Here is a 20513-nt window from a genome sequence, read left to right as displayed (position 1 = left end):
CAATCCGGAAATGGCGCCTCTTTCCCGGATCGGCCGGCCCGGCGAGCCGCTAGCTTGAAACTCGGCTTCTTCCGCCGGGTGCTGGCGGTCTCCGAGTCCGCCCAGGTCAGCCCGCTGTCAGAACGCGAACGTTAATAAGAGGTCAAACTATAACGTTAGCGTTTAACTTATTGTAAATATATCTGCAGTGTTTCCCACATAATGACCGCGTATCTGTGGCAGGGGGCGCGTGTAGTAAATGACTAGAAGTTATGTACAGCGTGCCTTGAAAAAACAACTGTTACGTTATTCTAACACTAATCAAGTTAAAGTTTGCCTGTTCATTCATTCCTGCCAATATATAATAATTAATTCCTGCTCATGCACAGACAGTTGTGTAAGGTTACAACGTTAGGGGAACGTTATCTAAAGGTTACAACGTTTTGAGAACATTCTACATTGTTTTAATTATATTTTGGTATTATTTATTTATTTTATATTTATTTATTGTATATGTAGCTATACATTTAACTTATTTTAATTTTATTATGGTTTTGTGGAATATTGAATTTGTTTGGTATAGCTCTTTTACTTTAACTTTAACTTATAATTTATTTACAGTACACACTGTTAAAACCAGCTTCAACTGGAAGTAAATAAAAGTGTTAAATGTTTAAAACCAGACTGTTTTGTGATCATTGAAAAATATATACTTTAAATGTGCAATTGTTTAGTCATTGAGACTGTAATCTAAGGCTTTTTTTAACATCCCTTCTGGAAAATGGTTTATACAGCCCACATACCTAGAACAGGCAGATATTTTGCTATTGAATGTTGTGTAAGTGCAGTTTATAGGAAAAGGGTCTAATATCCAGTTTATTTTCAAAATCAAAATATCGGCTTATAAATCGGCTCTTTTCAAGTTAATATCGGCATCGGCATCGGCCCCCAAAAATCCATATCGGTCGGGCTCTAATTTATTCTTTCTTGAGGTCGGACCAATACATGCTTTTAAAACAGAATTTTTGGATTGGATTCAATGTATTGTCATTACACACATACAAGCACAGTGCAACGAAATGTATTTTTCGAAGAAGATAAAGCATAATATGGGGAAGGTGAGGAGAAAAACATGTACACAAAACACCATAGACAAGACTTGCAACAGGAATAAGTAATCCAGTTCCGACAAGCAGCCATCTGATCCTGCTGCCATGGTGGCGCCGTATACAGACCCGCTTGTCAGGCTGGCGGGTCAAAGCGACGGAGGCGAGTTCCCATCGATTCTGGGCTCTTATTGGCTGATTTTCATTAGTTACTAATCTAGTTTTCTAATGGAAGCAAATAATATAATCTTCAGATCAACAGCTCTTTGAGATCATTGGAAAACATTGCTGTCAAGATTAGTTGTGGTTTTGTTTATTTCAGTTCACGGTCCTCTTACCTTCAACTTGAACATGACTGCGCAGGAAGCTGATTGGTGTTGTTTGTTACCACGGCAGCAAGTGTGATGACATCTTTACTGTCAGTCGTATATTGCAGGCTCAGAACATGTACGTGTGTGTGTGTGTGTGTGTGTGTGTGCATATGTAAGACATAAAACATTCCTGGCACTTTAAGGTGGAGACGGCATGCTATTTAGAGCAAACATGACTGCAGTCAGAGAATGCAAATGCAATAAAAGAACATTCAGATAAATGAACATGGACATCTGGTTGTTTTCACAACTTGATGCGCTGTTCCCGAGGAAAATTATGTTCTTTATTAGTTAGAGGTTGTTAGGTATTCTTAAAGGGGTCGTATTTTCCCTGTTTTTCTTTATTGTGCTGAACGATAGGTGTTCATGTTTTGATTTTCAAAAAAATGCTTTAGCTGTACATTACAAATTTCAAGATGTGTTTTACAAATCATCTCGATTCTAAGAAAACTGGCTATTGAGTTCCTGGTTCTATGAAGTCCCTCCTTTTGAAACGCTCTGATTGGTTGAGCTGAGCCAGTCTTTTTTGATTGGTCTACCGCTTCCGTGTTTCAGGGGGCTGAATTAATGTAAATTTTGGGATTCATGATGTCACTAACCCAGGAAAAAGTCGTCCCAAGGAGCCATTCGTTGATTTCTGTTAAAGAAAATATCTTCCTTTCTGTGAAATTTGAGCGTTACGACTTGACAGCTATACTACTCACTGACTTTAAAGAAAGTCAAAAAAAGATTTATATACAATTGAAAGTATCAGGTTTGTCTAAGAGGTTTGTGTTTCAGGTTCTTAGAGGATATACATAAAACAAGTATTGAAATATAGTAAGAGTGTAAAGCTTAAAATAATAATAATTTGAGCACCGTTTGAGACCTTGTTGAAATTCTTCTGAAACTCCAGAAAACATAAGATTGCTGTGACAGAATTGAGCCAAAATCTACTTTTATTCTCATTGCAGTTTAAGAGAAACCGTTGTATTGTACTGTATTTTTTCCTAAGCTTTGGTAGTCATGGGTTTATTGGAATGATATGAACAGTTAGACAGAGACATTAAAGCATCGATCTTTTAAAGTAATGGCAGTTATAATGATTATTACCCCTCTGGTAGACTAGATATTAATAACCATAATTTAACAGCTTTGAGATTTGTGCATGTACAAGCTACACCACAGAACACGCATACTATTAAATCTTTTGTCTTTTTTTAATAAAAACATCCTTCAAAAATGATATTTTACGTTACGTTGCTTATTTTCAGGAGCTTGAGATGCTTGGATCTAGATAATATGTCTCATGACCTTGAATGTGCTTCTAACGTGTGTGAAAAGTAACTAAATATTGACGCTATCATCTTGAAAGCTCTTCAAAGTACTCGCCTAGACAAAAACGCCCTGACCGCCAGGTGTAATAAAAGTCTCAGAAGTGAGAAAAGTGATCTTCAATTCCCAAATAAACCAAACGGCAGCCAGGCAAGACTTACAGTAAAGCTTCTAATGTTTATTTAAGCACCACGAATGAATCTTGCAGATATACGTATATCTGTTTTTAGTATTGTGCATATTATGCGTTATGCAGTATATATTTGATAAGTAAATCTATAATAACTGCTTCTTTTGTCTTTCTTTGGACGTAATACTATTTCTGCAATGATGTTCTTCACCTTTTCATTTCATCTGCCATTCGCCAGGCGGCCATCAAACAGTGACACCGACTCTATTAGTTTCGGTGTGTTGCTTTTGTCACGACAACCGAAATGTAATAACATTCAGAGACCATTGACTGAGATGTGTGTGTGATTCCTCAGGGGAGAGACATTGATCAGAGACGGCCATTAATGGTGCAATGTGGAGATGGATGGTGTGGGACTAAGGTTCATTTGAGCCTTTGGCCCATGTGCTCCGAATATGTCGGCCACGGCAATCTGTCACCAAACCTTTTGCTTGACCAAAATGTGCACCCTGGCGTCTGCAGTAAAATACACACCATGGAGATAGATCAAGCCAGATAGATCCTTCAAACGGATAGCGTTGTGATGAATGTTATTTACAGTGGGGGAATGGTAAGCAATGGTCTGTGGACTGTTTTGGAATCACTAGCGTTGCATCATTAAGCGCTATGGTAATGTGTTGACCTAAATTGCAAATATAATTTTTCTGAATCTGTTTAAGTGCTCGTGTAAATACAGATTTGACGATTATCGCACAATGATTATCTTGCATATTAGGGAAGAATTGCAAAGCTTTTTAATAAATGTAATGCCAACAGAAAAATGTCTCCGGTTGTGTTAAATAATAATGGATGTTTCACGTTCTGCTGTGAGTTTGTGAGCTCACACCAAGAGATGAAAAGATGGCCTTCTTAAAGTAAGAATAACGTTGCATTCCCTGTTACTACACACATTTGTGTTCGCGCAATGGAGGGGTCGATGAGAGGCTGTGTTAATATGTGCATTGTGTATCCTAGTGAGAGTATTTAATGATATTGGTTGTTTAGACAGAAAAATGATTTTTAATAAAATTTTCAAAAACATTGCTTTGTATACTGTGGTAGGCTTAATTTGGCTAAAATAAAAAGTGTATACATTTAATACACTAAATGTAAATGTAGCTTTAAGCTGAACCTTTCAAGCTAAAAAAATGCTGGTTTGTTTGTAACCAATAGTTGGGTCAAACCCAACCTGCCAGTTAAAGGGATAGTTTACCCCAAAATTAAAATACTGCCATCATTTACTCGACCTCTTGTCACATCAGACCTGTATAAATTCTTTCTTCCGCAGAACACAAAAGACGATATTTCAAAGAAAGTTGGTAACCGAACCGCATCGGCACCAATTCACTTCTTTTGTATGGACACGAAAGCAATGCAAGTGAAAGGGTGCCGGTTACCAACATTCTTCAAAATATCTTCTTCATTCGTAATGAAATGACAGAGGGTGAATAAATGATGACAGAATTTTCACTATAAATGAAACCCCAAAAATGTAAATACCTGGCCCATGGATTGAATCAACGCAGCTTTTTATGCTAAAACAACCCAGCAGAGGTTCATTTCTAACCCAACGTTTGGGTTTGTCCCCTTTTTTAGAATATCAATATTGAACATTTATATTTTTTTGGGTCAATGTCAAACATCTACACTATGTCAAATGAGGGGGAAAAATCTGATTTTGGCCTGATTCAAATGACACCAAAGACTCTTAAACTAGACACCAGTCAGCATACAGTACAACTGTATACGTCTCAGCATTAAAATCAAGATGTTGTGTGCTTTTCAGGTCTGTTTACACCAGCACAAGGATTGGACCTCTGCCTAGACTCGCTCTTGTTTTGGGAGTGATGACTCCATATTACCCTTCGCTAACCACAAAGTTTAGCCGTGCGTGTGTGTGTTTTTTTTCTTAAGCAGGACCTCAACGGCCGTATCTGGCAGGCGAAAATTTGCTGTCAGAGCCCTAGCCCACGCTTTCACGGCCCGATGGTTATCGCAATGCGTCTGGTGTCAGATAAAAACACAACGCATTTGTGTCAAAGAGCTGACCCGGTAAAACGCATTAGATGTGACATCTATTCATTTAGACTTTTTAGAGACCGTCACACCTCACAAACACAGCCAAACATCTCCGATCAGGTAACCGGTGCAGTTGAGTCGAGACGTTTGATCTTCCATTTTTTTAGGCCAGATGGCTAGCCCTCCTATTGCCTCATAACAATTTCATAAGTGACTTGCTGTAAATTGCCATGGCGATGGTATGGTAATAGGGTTGCCACTCTGCTTCAATTTCTGTCTCTGGTCGAAGAGAAAAGTATTTCTCGTTCTGTTCACTACAGTCACACTGAGTAATAAGTGTTAGGACGGACGAGGCGAAAGTTAGCTTGATGGGAGTAAAAGGACTGGACTTATTTCCTGCCTCGCATCTTGGAGAATGTGCTAGCACTAATGTGCTACTCAATATAGGCCTAGTACTGTTGAATTGAGTGGGATATTTCACCTGTAAGTATAACAATTATTTTATTTTTTACCCACTTTCATGTCATTCTAAACCTGTATGACTTTCTTTCTTCTGCAGAAAATAAAAGAAGATATTTTGAAGAACATTGAACCCCATTGACTTCCGTTGTATGTACACACTGAGACATTTCTCAAAATATCTTCTTTTGTGTTCAACAGAAGAAAGAGTCATATAGAGGTTTTAAATGACATGATGGTGAATAAATAAAGACAGAGTTGTTATTTTGGGCTGAACTATTTCTTTAAGAACGTTCCAAGACACTCCTTATATTTTGTCATGTACAAATGTAGCTTATCATAGTATATTTTTTAATTAAATACACTTTTTCTCAGTCCTATGCCACATATTAAAATTTTTATTCACAAACAAAAAGGCCTTTCCTAAAATGAATTATATAGATTTTAATGTTCTCTGTGAAATTGGGTATATAGTTTATATGCAATGCATTATCTGTTATTGAGTTAATACGTACATACAGTAGGCCTACATCCAAAGCAAAACACATCAAAATGAATGATTTGTTTTCATTACTTTTTAATAAGCATTAAAATTGCACAATGAAAGCAATATTTTTGCATTGTATTATTGTTGTACATGATACATTAGTGGATTTCTACCTAAACTTACTAAAGTTAAAATGTGACTTGTGTTTTTTAAAGTTAAAGGGTGTTCTGCGGATGTGCTGGCGTGATCTGGTCAGTGCAACTTTAATGAATACTTCATGATGTTATTTAACTCTCGGATGACTAAATCAATATTCCCCTTCCTCCTCATTGAACGTAGAACATTGATGGCGGAGCAGATGGTTCTTTGCTGCTGTGAAGAGTCCTTCTTTCTTGAACGTATCGGGCTCGGAATATCACGCAACACACACGCACGCTTTGTGCTCCATTGAACCGCTGAGGCTGATATTGTCTGTCAACCCCTTGGGTTGGAGAGTCAGACTACCGCGGCTCTGTGGCGATGATGTTGTGTTTGGTTGAAGATTGAACTAACAGACTTCACTGCTTGAACTGGGACCTGAACCAATGTTTGTTTCTTCAGATAAAAAAAGTAAACTATTTAAAAAATATCCTTTTTATAGATAACATTCTTGACTGGCTTTAGTTTTTTTAGGTTTGTTGTATCGAGCTGACATGTGTTACAGATTCAAGTTTTTCCAGTTACTGAGAAATTGTCACTGTAGCTTTAAGGGTACGAACGAAGGTTTGTGTTCAAAACATTCAAGCAGAGTTGAGAAATATAAAGAATGCAATGAATGCACGTCAAACCTTTCATGATATCCCTTTGTGCTTTTGTGTGGCATGGCAACATAATAACCGTTCTGGCGTGCCCTCATCTAATGATGGTTTAGTAATTTGTTTTCCGCATTTCGTCTGAACTGTACAGTGATATTTAGACAGCCTTTACTTTAGCGGTTAAGTACCGTGCGCTTATATTCTCATTCAGCCTCTTCATCACGATGTGAAAAACAACCTTTGAATAACAATTTTGCGAACACAGAGTCTGTCATTTATCTCTCTCGCGTGCGCGGCTAAACGGAGGTCGGCTGTTTTATGCTAATTTGATAGAAGCGTAGCAGAAACATTTGAGAGTTTTTCTCTGCTTTTTTGTTATTCGCCGATATGTTCGCTGACTGTTCGGAGAAAAAGGACCTCGCAGCTCCTAAAAGCCCATCAACGGCAGACCGAAAAAGTAAGGGGATACTCCACTTAAAAATGTTGAACACAAGGAAATATTTTTGGAATGATGTTAGCAGCCAACAATTCTGAAGCACCGTTGGCTAGAATTGTAGGGAATATTTTTTGTAATATTTTGGATCTGTTGAACACAAAAGAAGATATTTTGAGGAATGAAGGAAAACAAGCAGTTCTGGGGCACCTTTGACTGCCATTAACATTTTTCCTACTATGGCAGTCAATGGCGGTTCAGAACTGTTGGTCGCCAAAATTATTACATTATCTCTCTTTGTGTTTAACCGAACAAAGAAATGCATACATGTTTGAAACAAGTAATTCATGACAGAATTTTCATTTTTGGGTGGAGTATCCCTTTAATGCCCATGCTTGCATCTGAGGCAGCAATCTGTTCCGTTTTATTTTTAAATGGCCTTTACCCTTGCCGAAAATGTCACACATCCCAATGTTATTTGATTTTACCCTTCAACTCGCATTAATGAGAAAGTGCATGGAGACTTTTAGATCCTAACCGCTTCTGACAAGCGCCGGCAACATTTGCAAATCCTGTGAAATAACCATATGTTTGTCATTGACAGACTTTTTGGCCGAAGCATACGTATAGTTTTTAGATTGATTTCGTTTGGAAGAGCGAGCAGTTTTGTCATCGTGTTATATCGCACGGAAGTGACCATATGACACGTCATTTATTCCACCTCAACGCAAAAGACCTACATATAAACTGAGTCTTTCGGGTTCTTAAATGTAAAAATAAAAAGAATACAATTATATAATTAAAATCTAATATAGTAGAATATTGTGTTTATTATACTATATTATAATAAAAAAATAAGATAACATATGCATTTTATAATATCATGTAATATACTTTAATTGGAATGTTCTATATTAATATCAAATAAAAACGTACATGTAATCATATAATATATAATTATGTAAATGAGTTAAGATAAAGTCTTTGTGCTTTGTTCCTCCCCTTCCATTTTATTGGCGTTATTGAACTGGGCAAGTTCGGTTTAGTGGATGTTGTTTTGTTGTTAAAAGCAGGGTTTAGGAGCAATGCCAGCGTGCATCAATAATGTCATAATAAAAAAGATATTATGGAAATCTAATAAAAACAATTTGTTTATGATCATATAATAAAAAATTATGTAAATTATGCAAATTAGGAAAGATAGTCCTTGTGCTTTCTTTGTCCCCTTCTATTTTATTGGCACTATGGTACTGGTCGGTTTAGGTTTCGATGGATGTTGTTGAAAGCGGGGACTTAGATTAATGCCAGCGTGCATCACTGTTAGCGTCCAGATCAGGCTTTACCTGCTGGCACGGCAGACACCCCCCGATTCCACCGGACGACCTGCCCGAGCACCTTAAGTGAAAATTATCGATCGCAGTCCACTGACATTTTGCACAGATGTCCAGAAAAAGAAAAGGTTTCAGACCGCTAACGTAGAGACATGAATAGTTGTTTTTATTCTCTGCGTTGAGCTGGGGGCACCTTGCTAAGCACCGACCGCTGAATGTTTAGGGGAGTCGATTGCTCACGTATACACATGTAGTGTCTATAGGTTGGGTTGGCTTGTTTATGACCTTGGTTGAAAGGGGTTATGGTTTAATCAGTAGTTCGCACTGTTTCTCCGATCCCTTCCAGCCTGTTCCTACAGCTTAATGAATGATGCTATCCAAAGCTTTTCCATGGCAGGTAAAGGGCTGTTCCAGGATCAGAACTCAACACATTCAGTTCCTAGGAAAGTTACATTTTAAAATGATTCAATTTCAATGTGACTGGGTCAATGAACACTTTTTAAATGTGCCAAACAAACATTCATTTATGGTGCCAAATATAGCTTGCATGTAATTTCAATTTTATTTATTCAGGTTCTGCCCAAGGTATGTGTGTCGATGACGTTGGCCCATGCTCGACCACAGAGATGTCACACTTATTTTAGATCGAGGGCCAGAATAGCAAAAACATCACCTTATGTAGCCGAATCGCTTCATTTATTCAACCCCGGTGTACCCATGGTGCACACTCTCTTGTCTGGAGATAATAGAATCTGCATTTATTTGTGATGCTGGGGTAGAATGAAAGCAAACTTGAACTTACTTTATTAACCAGAGGAAAATGAAACTGTAAATATTCATCTTTTTGACAAAAATAGAGAGATAAGTTTTGGACACCTCTGGTCTACTATATAAGTCAATATATGTAAGTCAATAATAAGTCACATGTATGTCACATGTATGTCAACGTTTGTCGACTGTTAAACCCAGCTTTAAAGATTTCAGCCTCTTTTCCATCCTCTTGAATCGCCCACCTCGGTTTGTTGTTGTTATGGATTTTTACAAGCGCAGCGGTTCAAAGATGCACAAATGAGTGCGGTAAGGCACATCGAATTCGTCAAAGCAATCATTTTCTATGAGCTGTTGGAACAAACTCCACCGTTGAATATTCAATTTGCATCCCCTCAAACTTTTCGAAATTAACTTTGGTCCTGCGGTGCGCGCGGGATGCGAGATAATCACACAAAAGACGTTCAGCCCTTCACCCGGCAGCCCTCGCATCGGCAAATCTCTGTTTTCTTTTCCATGGCCTCAATCGGCCCGCCGCTCGACAGACCCTTTTGTGTGCACGTTAAAGGCCTTTTATTGATTGGAGGCAAAATGTTTTTAATGTTGTTGATGAGATTTTGAGATTGGCCAGCTAATGGGAAAATGGAGGCCTCTTTTTCAATCAATTTTTAACTCGAGTCTTAAATTGAAAATCTTTACCAATGCAATTAAGGCTGTTTTGAAAGGTACACTAAAACTTTCAAAATGTTTTTTATGCTTTCCTTTTTTTAAACTCTTGAATAAGTGCTTGAAAAGGATGGGTAAATACAGACGTTTTTATATGTCCCACCGTGCTGTTGTTCATAGAAAGGACATAGAAATCAGACAAACAAATAAATGGATCCTTCGGGATACTTAAAGGTCTGCAGTTATTATTTCACATGCTATTCGTTTTATTTACTACAAAAGTAAAACACAAAACAACCTGCTGATTTTGGAATACCATTTTCATCTGATATCTGACCTGTGACACTGCAAACTGTGTGCATTTACACGGATAAAGCAGCACCCCGCTTCCACGCCGTGGAATTTGTTTCCATCGTATTTCAGCAAACCGCAGAATATGCATTGACTGCTCGCCGGCGAGGGAAGGTTGAAACAGCTGGCTGATTTTAATAGACTGTCTGTCCTTGCTGTTTTTCCTCAGTGCACGTCAAAGCAGGAACCTGTGAGGTCATCGCAGCCCACCGCTGCTGCAACAAGAATAAAATCGAGGAACGTTCCCAAACTGTCAAGTGTTCTTGCTTCCCTGGGCAGGTTGCAGGGACGACAAGAGCAGCTCCCTCCTGCGTGGACGGTAAGATTGTGTTTGTCTCTTTACTTTTGATCTGTTGCGTGTTTGCTTTTTGTGAACTGTAACAAACAGAATGGACATGGGATGCATTGGTACATTTACTGTATACTGTACGTTTGTGCTGTATATTTAAAATAAATATACATTTTAAGTGCAGACGTGCACACACATATATAGTACGTGTATATATGTTATTGTTATGTTTTGTATTGTTATATTTAATATAAAAATATATATATATATATATATATATATATTTATGTAAAATGTTCATATTATTGCATTATATTATATTTTTAAATAGTATTTATATATAATTTAAACAATTAACATTTCAATTTTATTAATGCATTATAGTACAAAGACAATATTCGATACACCAATTAAAACATATTTTAATAAACTTTTTTCAGAAATGACATTCCTGCATATGAGCATTTGCAGCGTTATTGATGATAAAAAACATTTGTTACCAGTATAATGAACCATTTGTTCATATTTTTCTGAACCCTTGTTGACAGAGTTAAAACATCAGAAAAATATCAGTCTATGCCACGTTTTCTATTTAAAAAAGGAAAATAAACAAGCGTTAAGGATGTGATAAAAATCGACAAGGTTTTTGGGAGACAACAAACTTTCTGTGAATTATAATGCACAACACAAAACACACAGAACATAAAGTCGTTTATTTTAAATTCCATGTGTCCATTTAAGAGGAATATGTACTTTTATGGATGTGACAATCCTGAAAATGGCACTTACAGTACCTGATTATGACAAACCATGCACTAAAAATAAAACAAATGCTTTAAAAACTTTAAAAAGAGAGATCTCACATTTGTATTTAAACCACCAATTGTTAATATCTGTGCTTTTTGTATCCTAAAAACCTTTTTAGTGAAACTGCCCATATATTATTTTATAAATAAGGATAAAAAAGAATAATATTGTTGATGTAGCTATAAGGATTTCTGGACCTTCAGTAGTAGTATGATGCATTTTTAAATCTACATGCATGGTTGTACCCTAAAAACCTGTCCACAAAACCGTAGTTCGTTGCATCATGCACAAAATGTTGTTTCACACAAGACTGTTAATGCAAATAACAAACCCTGTTTTCCTTTGTCTTTTATAACTTTAACGCACCTAAATCAAATGATCAATTTAAAGCGTGCCGTCCGTTTTTCAAGCATAGCTGTCCATATTTCCGTCCGTCTTATCAGTCGGTTCTGTCAGTTGAGTGTCAGAGGTCCGTTTGAGTGTGACATTGTCATCCTGCTGTTCGCTGAAGTGCAGCGAGGGCCGCTTGTCTAATAACATGTCAACAGCCTCCCTCGCCAGACGGGTCAATCGATCCTGATCTTCTTTTCTGCCCTCTAATGCATCTGACAGGTCCTCGCAACCCCTTGCTGAGGACCAAGACAACAACGCGTGCTTTTTCCGGATATATGGGGACAAAAAAAAACCTTTCGATTTAGAACTTAAAGAATGTTTCTTGAGAGAAAGCTTATATACATATTTATATTTTGCTTTTATGAAAGAAATGCTTGTAGATGGATTCAGAAAATCAATAGGCTTGGACTACCCACAGCAAAGCTTCTATTTTGATTCGATGTGCTCCAACCCTTTACCACTTTGGCCTGAATTAAAAATTGAGTCTTACAGCTTGACTACATCTAACTTCTGCCCACCTCAGCTCCTGTCATCTTGACTGGAAGGTAGACCTTTATCCCTGAAGACACACAGTACAGTGAGTTCAAAGCCCACAATGGAGTGATGGATTCAAACCGTCGGCTTGGAATCAAACATTCCCTGCATCACCAGCATCAATGTTTTTTGGGAAAGAGAGATGGAAAGACGTAGTTGGATTTCTTTTGTCAGTGAATGAGAGTCAGATCTTCTGAGGTTTCTTTTGCTCTCGATCTTCATTGCCTCATCTTTCAAAATATTGGATACGTGGTGATTTGGGATGTTTCTTTGCCGCCTTGGCAGATCCCACAGAGTGAGCAAAGGACTGAAATCTTTAATCTCTCTCTCTCTCTTCACAGCTTCTATAGTAGCACAGAAGTGGTGGTGTCAGATGCATCCTTGCATGGAGGGCGAGGAGTGTAAAGTTCTGCCCGATCTGAAGGGCTGGAGCTGCAGTACGGGAAACAAAGTCAAGACAACTAAGGTGAGAGAGAAGCCTTGACTTCGGTAAAATTTTATGTTTGTAACATACTTTTCACAATACACATTGATTTAATACACTTTCACAAAACCCATCCAATGACAGCACAGTTCTTTTTCTGTCATAAAACATTCAGGTTATATAACTCATATCTGAGCATTCAATGTATACAAATATTTAATAACAAATAGAAATCCACCCCTTGCAAGAAAGTAAAATGGAAACATGTTTTTCAATAACCAGTCTGGCTATTTAGGGCAGGGTGGACTATGACCCATATTTTCATGATGTTATACTGTATATATTTTAAACAAACCTTATAGTGGCCTACAAAACAGTTTCCTTACTACATGTACTGTATGTTTGTCAGTCAGCAAGCTGTGAAATTCTGTGTGCAATCCTCTATATCGTTAGAAAAATAAAACACTGCATAAATAAAAATATTCAATAACTAAAAAACATATATTTTAAAACATTGCTATGAAAATTGCCATATTTTTTGGTTAGCAAAACCATGGTTACCGCAAATTTACCATAGTTAACCTACAGTAACCGTAGTTTACCTGTGATATTTGTAGTAAAATTATGGTAATACAAATTGTAATCAATCCGTCAAAACAAATATTTATAAAAAATTGGGGTAATTTAACAATATCAAATGATTTCAGGTCGTTCCCACGTTTTGGGAAATTATTTTTTCTAAATTATTATTTTAACAAAAGATTGTAGAATGAAGAATGATATTTTCTCGGCCATTTTATAGACGGCTTCATCGGACTCATACACCTGGCCCAAAATTAACTTCAAGTATGTACAGTATTTGTTTATCGGTCTGGCTAGTGGCTAATAATCTATTGTAATCAATTTATATGAATATTAATTGTACAATAATTGCATGAAATAAACAATTTGTTAAATGGGTCATGTACTGTAACTATGTCGCATTTAGGTATAGCCACAAAAGCGGGCATGGGCAGTAATGTTTGTTTATGTCGTTGCTTTGAAACCGTCTATAAAACACAAGACCGTCTATAAGCGAATGTTTCCGAATGCTTCCAGTCTTGTACCGAACGCCCTGGCTTTCTGCCTTCATAACCTGTCATGTTATCAGCTTATTAGTTGTACGCTCTCGCTTTTGACGTCGCCTTAAAATAAAACACGACCCTGGAGCCTGTATAGCCTTTGTTGTGTGAAAAAAGACCAGGCAAAAGAAACGCAGCCTGGCATTATATTTAGGAAAGTCAATGCAGGGCACCGATGCGCTTCCCCAGGTTAATGCGAGTTATTGTTTTGATGTTTGCTGCCGCGTGTTCGCGAGCGACCGTGTATGTTTCGTTGACACATTGGGCTTGTAGCCATCCATCAGGCTGAGGGGTTTGACTCACCAAATGCTTGCGCTTCACTCAGCTTCTCCATTATTCATGGGGCACGGGGGCCTGTGTGAGGCAGACCTTTTTTACTTTAGCCTTGTTAATAATTCATGCCGCTGTGCTCACGTCAACGGCAGGCAGACCTCGGAGGTTGTGGGGAGCTTTTCTCAAACTCTGGGCCCTCCAGGTCGTCCATAGGCATGCGAACATAGGGAGGAGATCCCGAAAGATGATGTAGTTGAAGCCAATTGAAGATCATGTTTTTGAATAGTGATTTAATGGGTGACTTTGTAACAGCTGATGTGTTTTGAAAAAGATACGATTCCAAAGGTCTATAATGCGGTCAAGAGATTTTTTGGAGATTATAACTTGCGTTTGACACATAATGTAATATAAAATATACACTAGTGTATGTAGCCACCATCAGTGTTGTCTTTTGAATATACATTAGTTTTACCCTTATTTATACAGTATGATACGAAAGTAATTACAAAAAATGAAAAACGAAGTGATTTACTGAATGAATCAGGCCTACTAAACATTTTTCTGATTTGTATCCAACACTCTGAAAATTGATGCTTCATAACTCATCGGTTGGGGTTGTCCATTTTTGACGCATCGTTGGGTTGAAAAACACAACAATTGTTAGAGTAGTTTGTTCAAAGAATATAAAAATAAAAGGCATTACAACTTTATGTGTGGTTACTGCAGAAACAGAAATGTTTACAGCTAGGGTTGTATTCTCTAGCATAGACTCAACCAATGGCGTAAATTTGGGCTGGGGCGAAGACTGAGGTTTCTGAAATCTAGTGCTGCTATTGACACCAAAGGACGTCTTTAAAGGGATAGTTCATCTAAAGATTTTAATTCTTTGAACAATTATTCAACCTCATTACAAACCTGTACAGTATGACTTTCTTTCTTCTGCAGAACACAAAATAAGATATTTCGAAGAATGTTGGACAATGAACAACATGTTGACTTCCATTGTCTAGACACAGATTTCTGTTTTGGGGTGAACTTAGCTTTTTGTTCATCAAGTTTAAAATGAAAACAATCCTAGATTTTCATGTTTTCATGAATTTTGTCTCGTGTTGAACATTTGCTCGGGTCTGAACTCGCCCGCCTGAAATTTCAATCAAATTGCCAAGTTTAGTCATGGCCACCGAACTACATTTCAGAACCAAAGAGGAGAAAGGTGTCCAGAACCCATTCCACATCCTCTGTGTGTCCTCTGGCTGCCTGCTGGCAATGACCTGAAGGTGTAGATTAGACTGCGCTCTCCTCAGCTGCCTGCCAGTCCGCTCCCATTCACGGCCATGGAGACCTGCCCTGTCCCGGCCTGTGAACCCGGAGTCGTGCTTTTGTGTTACAGCGCTGGAGCAGGACCAGACTTGCATGCTAAACCCTTCAGATCCAGAGGAACTAACAGTTTCGTTCCCCTAGCGTGCCGCCTCTCTATTTCTGTCTGCAACCGCTGAGTGTGTGGTTAATGACACTTGTAGGTGACGATACAGCATGCATGTGTCAATCCTAGCTCTAACACCTTGTGCCTTAGAGGAAACTTCAGATTTTTCCATTCTTATATGGCTGGAGTCTGTAAAGTTCAAGAGATAAAGTCTCTTCCATCATCAGATAATTTATGTTCTTTCGTTTCATTTCATTTCATTAATGATTATTTATTATTATGATTATTTTTACTTTAAGTCTGGCATTTCCACAGATGTAACACATGCACATCTAATCTTATATAAATTGCATACATTTTTTATGTATTTCTCCGACATCCTAACACGGTGTAAACTAAATATCTAACGGTTGACACATTTATGTTTTTTCACTGTAGACACTATCACATTGCCATATAGTACACCGACAAAAATGTGCAGACAATAATGGTGTAATAACTTGCCCTTTTCTTTTTCAGGTCACACGATAGTCTGGGATCAATACACATTTGGGACTAGCAGTGTTTTTGGATCAAAGAAATGGAAATGAAGATACATTGACTTCAGTCTACTTGACAACTATTGGAAGTTCTTGGACCCTAGCTGAATTCTGATATTCCTTGGGAATGGACCATTTAAACACACGGATAATACTTTTTCTCTATCTCCCTCTATTTTTGGTCTGCAACACTCTCATCTTTGTTTTATATACAACATTGTTGGACAAGATCATCACACCCGATGTAAAGTAAATATTCCATGAATCATCACGATCGGTTTAGAGACACAACGGATTATATTTCCTTCTGAAGCAAATGTGGACTTGAAAGGTTCACTTACTACTTGAATCATATATGTTTCAGAAGCACTAATATTCAGTTCCCTGTCCTTTGATGCCAATATTTTCTTCTTCTACGATGGCGAGATCTTTTGATCAGCGTGGGGTGAATGATTTTGGGATTTGCTTTTGGGGCACTCTGCTCCATTTTGAAATGGACTTGTGCAAGCGAGAGGCAAGTATAAAGAAAAGAATTACAGTTATTAATAATGGATGAAAAGCCGAAGTGGTCTGGTCCAGTGAAAATGAAGATAGCAAAAAGATTTATTGTTTGTTTTTAAGAGCCTCGGTGGCTGCTGTTGAGTAAAAGTGTCAGTATTATCCCCAATAAAAGTATCTCTATGGGAAATCTCGTCCAATCGTACGTTTGGAGAATGATTACCTTTCTATCATAAAAGAGAAACTGCTTTTATTGGCAGGGACGTTGCAACCAGAAGAACACATCATTTTAATCTGCATTTTGGCCATGACTTTAAAATCTGTAAAATCTATAAAACACCAACAGTAATAAAGGTCTAAATTAATGTTTTTAATAACATCTTTACATTAACAGTTTTGGTACGATCTGCTTCAGCGTGTTGGCTATGTTTATGGGTGGGGCATCATTATTAAGAATTATTTTAGCCACTTTGCAAAATAATTATATTCACATTTATTATTTTTCAGTCGGCTTTTATGACTGAATGATGAACGAACAGTCAGTCGAACAACACGGTTCACTCAAAAGTGGGTTGTGATGGGAAATCCAAAATGACTTCGTAGTCAGCCTTTGAAGACGGAAAAAAGAGAGTGAACAAAAAAGGCAATGAGCGCGATTCATTCGTTCTGAAGATTTGTCCGAGACCAACAATCTCACAAATGATACAGTACGGGTTCCTACACCTATTTCCAAACAGCACACCCAACAAACAGACAACCAGCATGCATCTTGTAATATCCATCTGCCGCAACACATTCACCAACTTGGATCTAATCTTCAATCGTATAAAAATATTTGCTAATATTTGCACTAAAAACTGACACAAAGGCTCTTTGTTTGTTCTCTGAAATACAGATTTTTGTGCAGATGCCAGATTATTAGCATGCAGTCTGCGAGGCAGGTTGAGCTCATGCAGCTGTCACCGAATGCTTCAGACCGACTCGTAAAGGACAGGGCTAATGCTATCAGCATAATACCATTTGTCAGCAATTTCATCTAGCTAATTTACCATTAACAATATCAACAGCCGAACAAGAAGAGATGCTGAGGTTAGTCGGGATGTCATTTACTTTGAGCTACAAGCCGCACAAAGACAAACTCTAAACGTGTCATAAACATCATGTTCAGACACGTGCTCATAACGGCACGCTAATGTACTAATGTGTTTATCCAGACTAGAGCGAGCATTCATCTAAAAGAAAGTGTTTTCGTCAAAGAGTAGAGATAAAAGCATTTAACATTGTGTGTGCGTGTAATGTATGTGTGGGAAAAGTTGTGGCTTCACATGTATTGAGTACATTGTGCTAAGGGTTATGACAATAGTGTGAAGGTTCAGTCTTTCCTTCCTTCTTCTTCTGTTGCTCAGCTGTTAGAGCGTTGCACTTTTAACACCAAGGTTGTGGGTTCAATTCCGTATATTCAGTAGATAAAATGCAGACCTTAAGTGCACTGTACTTGCTTTGTATAAAAGCGTCCTCCAACTGCATACATATAATGGTCTGCAAAAGATTCAAGGTCAGTCCTGTGCTTGGTTATATCACAAAGCCCTTGAGTTACTGGTAAATCTGAAAGTATCAATTCACCCGACATGAATTCATTTTTCAATTTTATAACAGAAGCTTCTTTTCTTAATGGTGTAGCTTGACACATTTTTACCGGCATATAAACAATATAAATATATTTTATATACGTCATATAACATAAAAAATATCATATATCATACATCATATCATATATCATATCAATCACAAATAGTTTTTCCTAGTTGTTTTGGTTTTATTTAGTACAAACGTGAATGTAAAAGTTAAATGTTTTCCTTCATATCTTCATTGTTTTTATGCCAGAACAATCCTGGTTTTACTGAAAGTAAGTATATTTTCAGAAGAAATTTTACGATAAAGTTTACATGTACTAACATGATCAATACTTTTACAGCGTTTATTCATCTTAAATTACGTTAACTTTGACATTAACAAATAGATTTTTCAATCAAAAGTAAGTAATTAGTTATTTCACGGCTCGTTGAAATGCTTGATTCTGATTGGCCAGTCGCGACATTTGCAGGTTTGGTATTCCCAAGATTAGGCTTTTCCCCGCAGAAGGTCTGCATTCTGTAAAAATGAGCTAATAAAATATTTCAAATTCACATTTCATGTGCAGTTTTTTCTCATTTGGCAAGTAGCCGTGTAATAAGCGAGATAATGTACAAGCAGCCGCCTGTTATCACGAAATATGCCCCTTCAGTGTTATACACGATCACACTGTCGGGAGTTATTCCTGCAATAACAACCGGCAGCCTGTACATTATCCCTTCCTTAGCAAACCAAAGTAAAGTGTTAATGAAGCTGGCTATTTTTCAGGTGGTTTTACTGCGCCTTCATTTGTATTCAGCCCTCTTACTTGCCCTTGGATCACTGTAAGTCCATCTGCTAACTTCAACAATTGGTATTTTCTGCTGGAAAATCCACCTTAAGCTTCTATCTGTGTTTTGGAACATGGTATCTGGTTTCTAGTTAAAATTCATCATTAGTTGGTCCAAGGAGCCATGTTTCATAACACGGCTGAATTTTCTGGCCGGTTTTTAAAATGGAGGAATATTGTTCTGGTAATTAAGAGAATATATTATATAAACCCAACGGTGAGGTGTGATGAGATGTCTCAAGATGGGAACAATAGAAGACACAGGACAGATGATACCTCACAGAGCAACCAGGATTATCCAGACCCTACCATGCTGGGCCTCTCCACCATCAATCCATCCGGGCCAAGGACGGACACAGCAGTCCTGAAATTCACAGGGGTGTTCAGAAGATCTTCAGTGAGCGCTTACGAATTATCACGGTCAGGATTCTTATCTACATGCAACGCTCGCTCGGCCACTATAGAGGCGGATTTAGAGTGCTGGTGGGAGGGGATGCAGGAATACACAGGTGAGAATCTGTCTGTTTGCTTAATGTCACCTACGGTAATGCCTACCACTGGTTTTATCTTCATATCTTCATTCTTAGTAGAAATAAAGTCACTTTGAAACTTTGGAGTAATGATGGAGATTTAGCTCAACTTTTGGATCAAGGCACTAGCAACACCAAAGTCATGGGTTCAAATGTGAATCAAATGTATAGGGAATGCACTGCAAGTCACTTTGGATAAAAGCATCAGCTAAATGCGTAAATTGTTTTTAAATGTTTGCACAAGAAACAAATAGAGGAAGGGAAATGGCAATGTTTTATTTGGATTCATTTGAAACACCCCATTGAATCCCCATTGAGTTTTGAGAACGTGAAGTAATCGAGACAAAGATTTGCATAACAACGGCCATAAACCTCAATGAGGCCAATGGATGTTGTGAAAAGGGCTGTGATGTAGTTCAAGACGTGGACGCTTGCTGTATTTGCTTTGTGACCTCTCCATAGCGTCGTATGAGATGAGGAGAAGGAATCGTAAGGTGGAAGGGCAGAGCTTTATGTAAATGAAAATTACCATATTCCATGTTTATAAAGTAGCATCTAGACCTTCCCATCAATTCCAAGATTCCTGGAAAGATTGCGTTCATGTGTGTTGCGTGCTTAAATAACATGTTTAGGTGCTAACTGTGCAGAAAATAAATATGCAGCATGAATCCAATTTTAAAGATGCTTGAAAACTAGAAAACGCTGTGTCTTTGAAACATTTGTAATTGATAGTTATTTTTTTGTTTATTTTTAACTAACTGTGTGTTATTTCAGTGTTTTTAATTATTACACTTATTACAATTGTTTACTTTAAAGTGTGATTATATTAATTAATTTAAATTATATTTACAAATGTGATATAAAATATAATTTGTTTATATGATATAATTTATATTACTAATTTTCATTCGCATGAATATTTACTCAATTCAGAGTTAAGTTTGATTTTAATATTTTTATATTATTATTAAAGT

The 20513-nt window shown here is 37.5% G+C and overlaps 1 protein-coding gene across 1 annotated transcript in view; it reads left to right on the top strand.

Annotated features, from left to right (window-relative positions):
- Nucleotides 1-16746, top strand: part of tafa3a (TAFA chemokine like family member 3a) — a 65668-nt gene extending 48922 nt beyond the window's left edge. The window contains exons 5-7 of the mRNA XM_079460922.1: nucleotides 10417-10566; nucleotides 12612-12736; nucleotides 16031-16746. Of these exons, the coding sequence (XP_079317048.1) occupies nucleotides 10417-10566; nucleotides 12612-12736; nucleotides 16031-16042 (287 nt within the window). The 3' untranslated portion in view covers nucleotides 16043-16746. The remainder of the gene's footprint in view (nucleotides 1-10416; nucleotides 10567-12611; nucleotides 12737-16030) is intronic.
- Nucleotides 16747-20513: the final 3767 nt, after the last annotated feature.

The sequence above is a fragment of the Barbatula barbatula genome (assembly GCF_947034865.1).
Source record: "Barbatula barbatula genome assembly, chromosome: 7".
Classification (NCBI taxonomy): Eukaryota; Metazoa; Chordata; class Actinopteri; order Cypriniformes; family Nemacheilidae; genus Barbatula; species Barbatula barbatula.
This window is presented reverse-complemented; position numbering and strand designations above follow the sequence as displayed.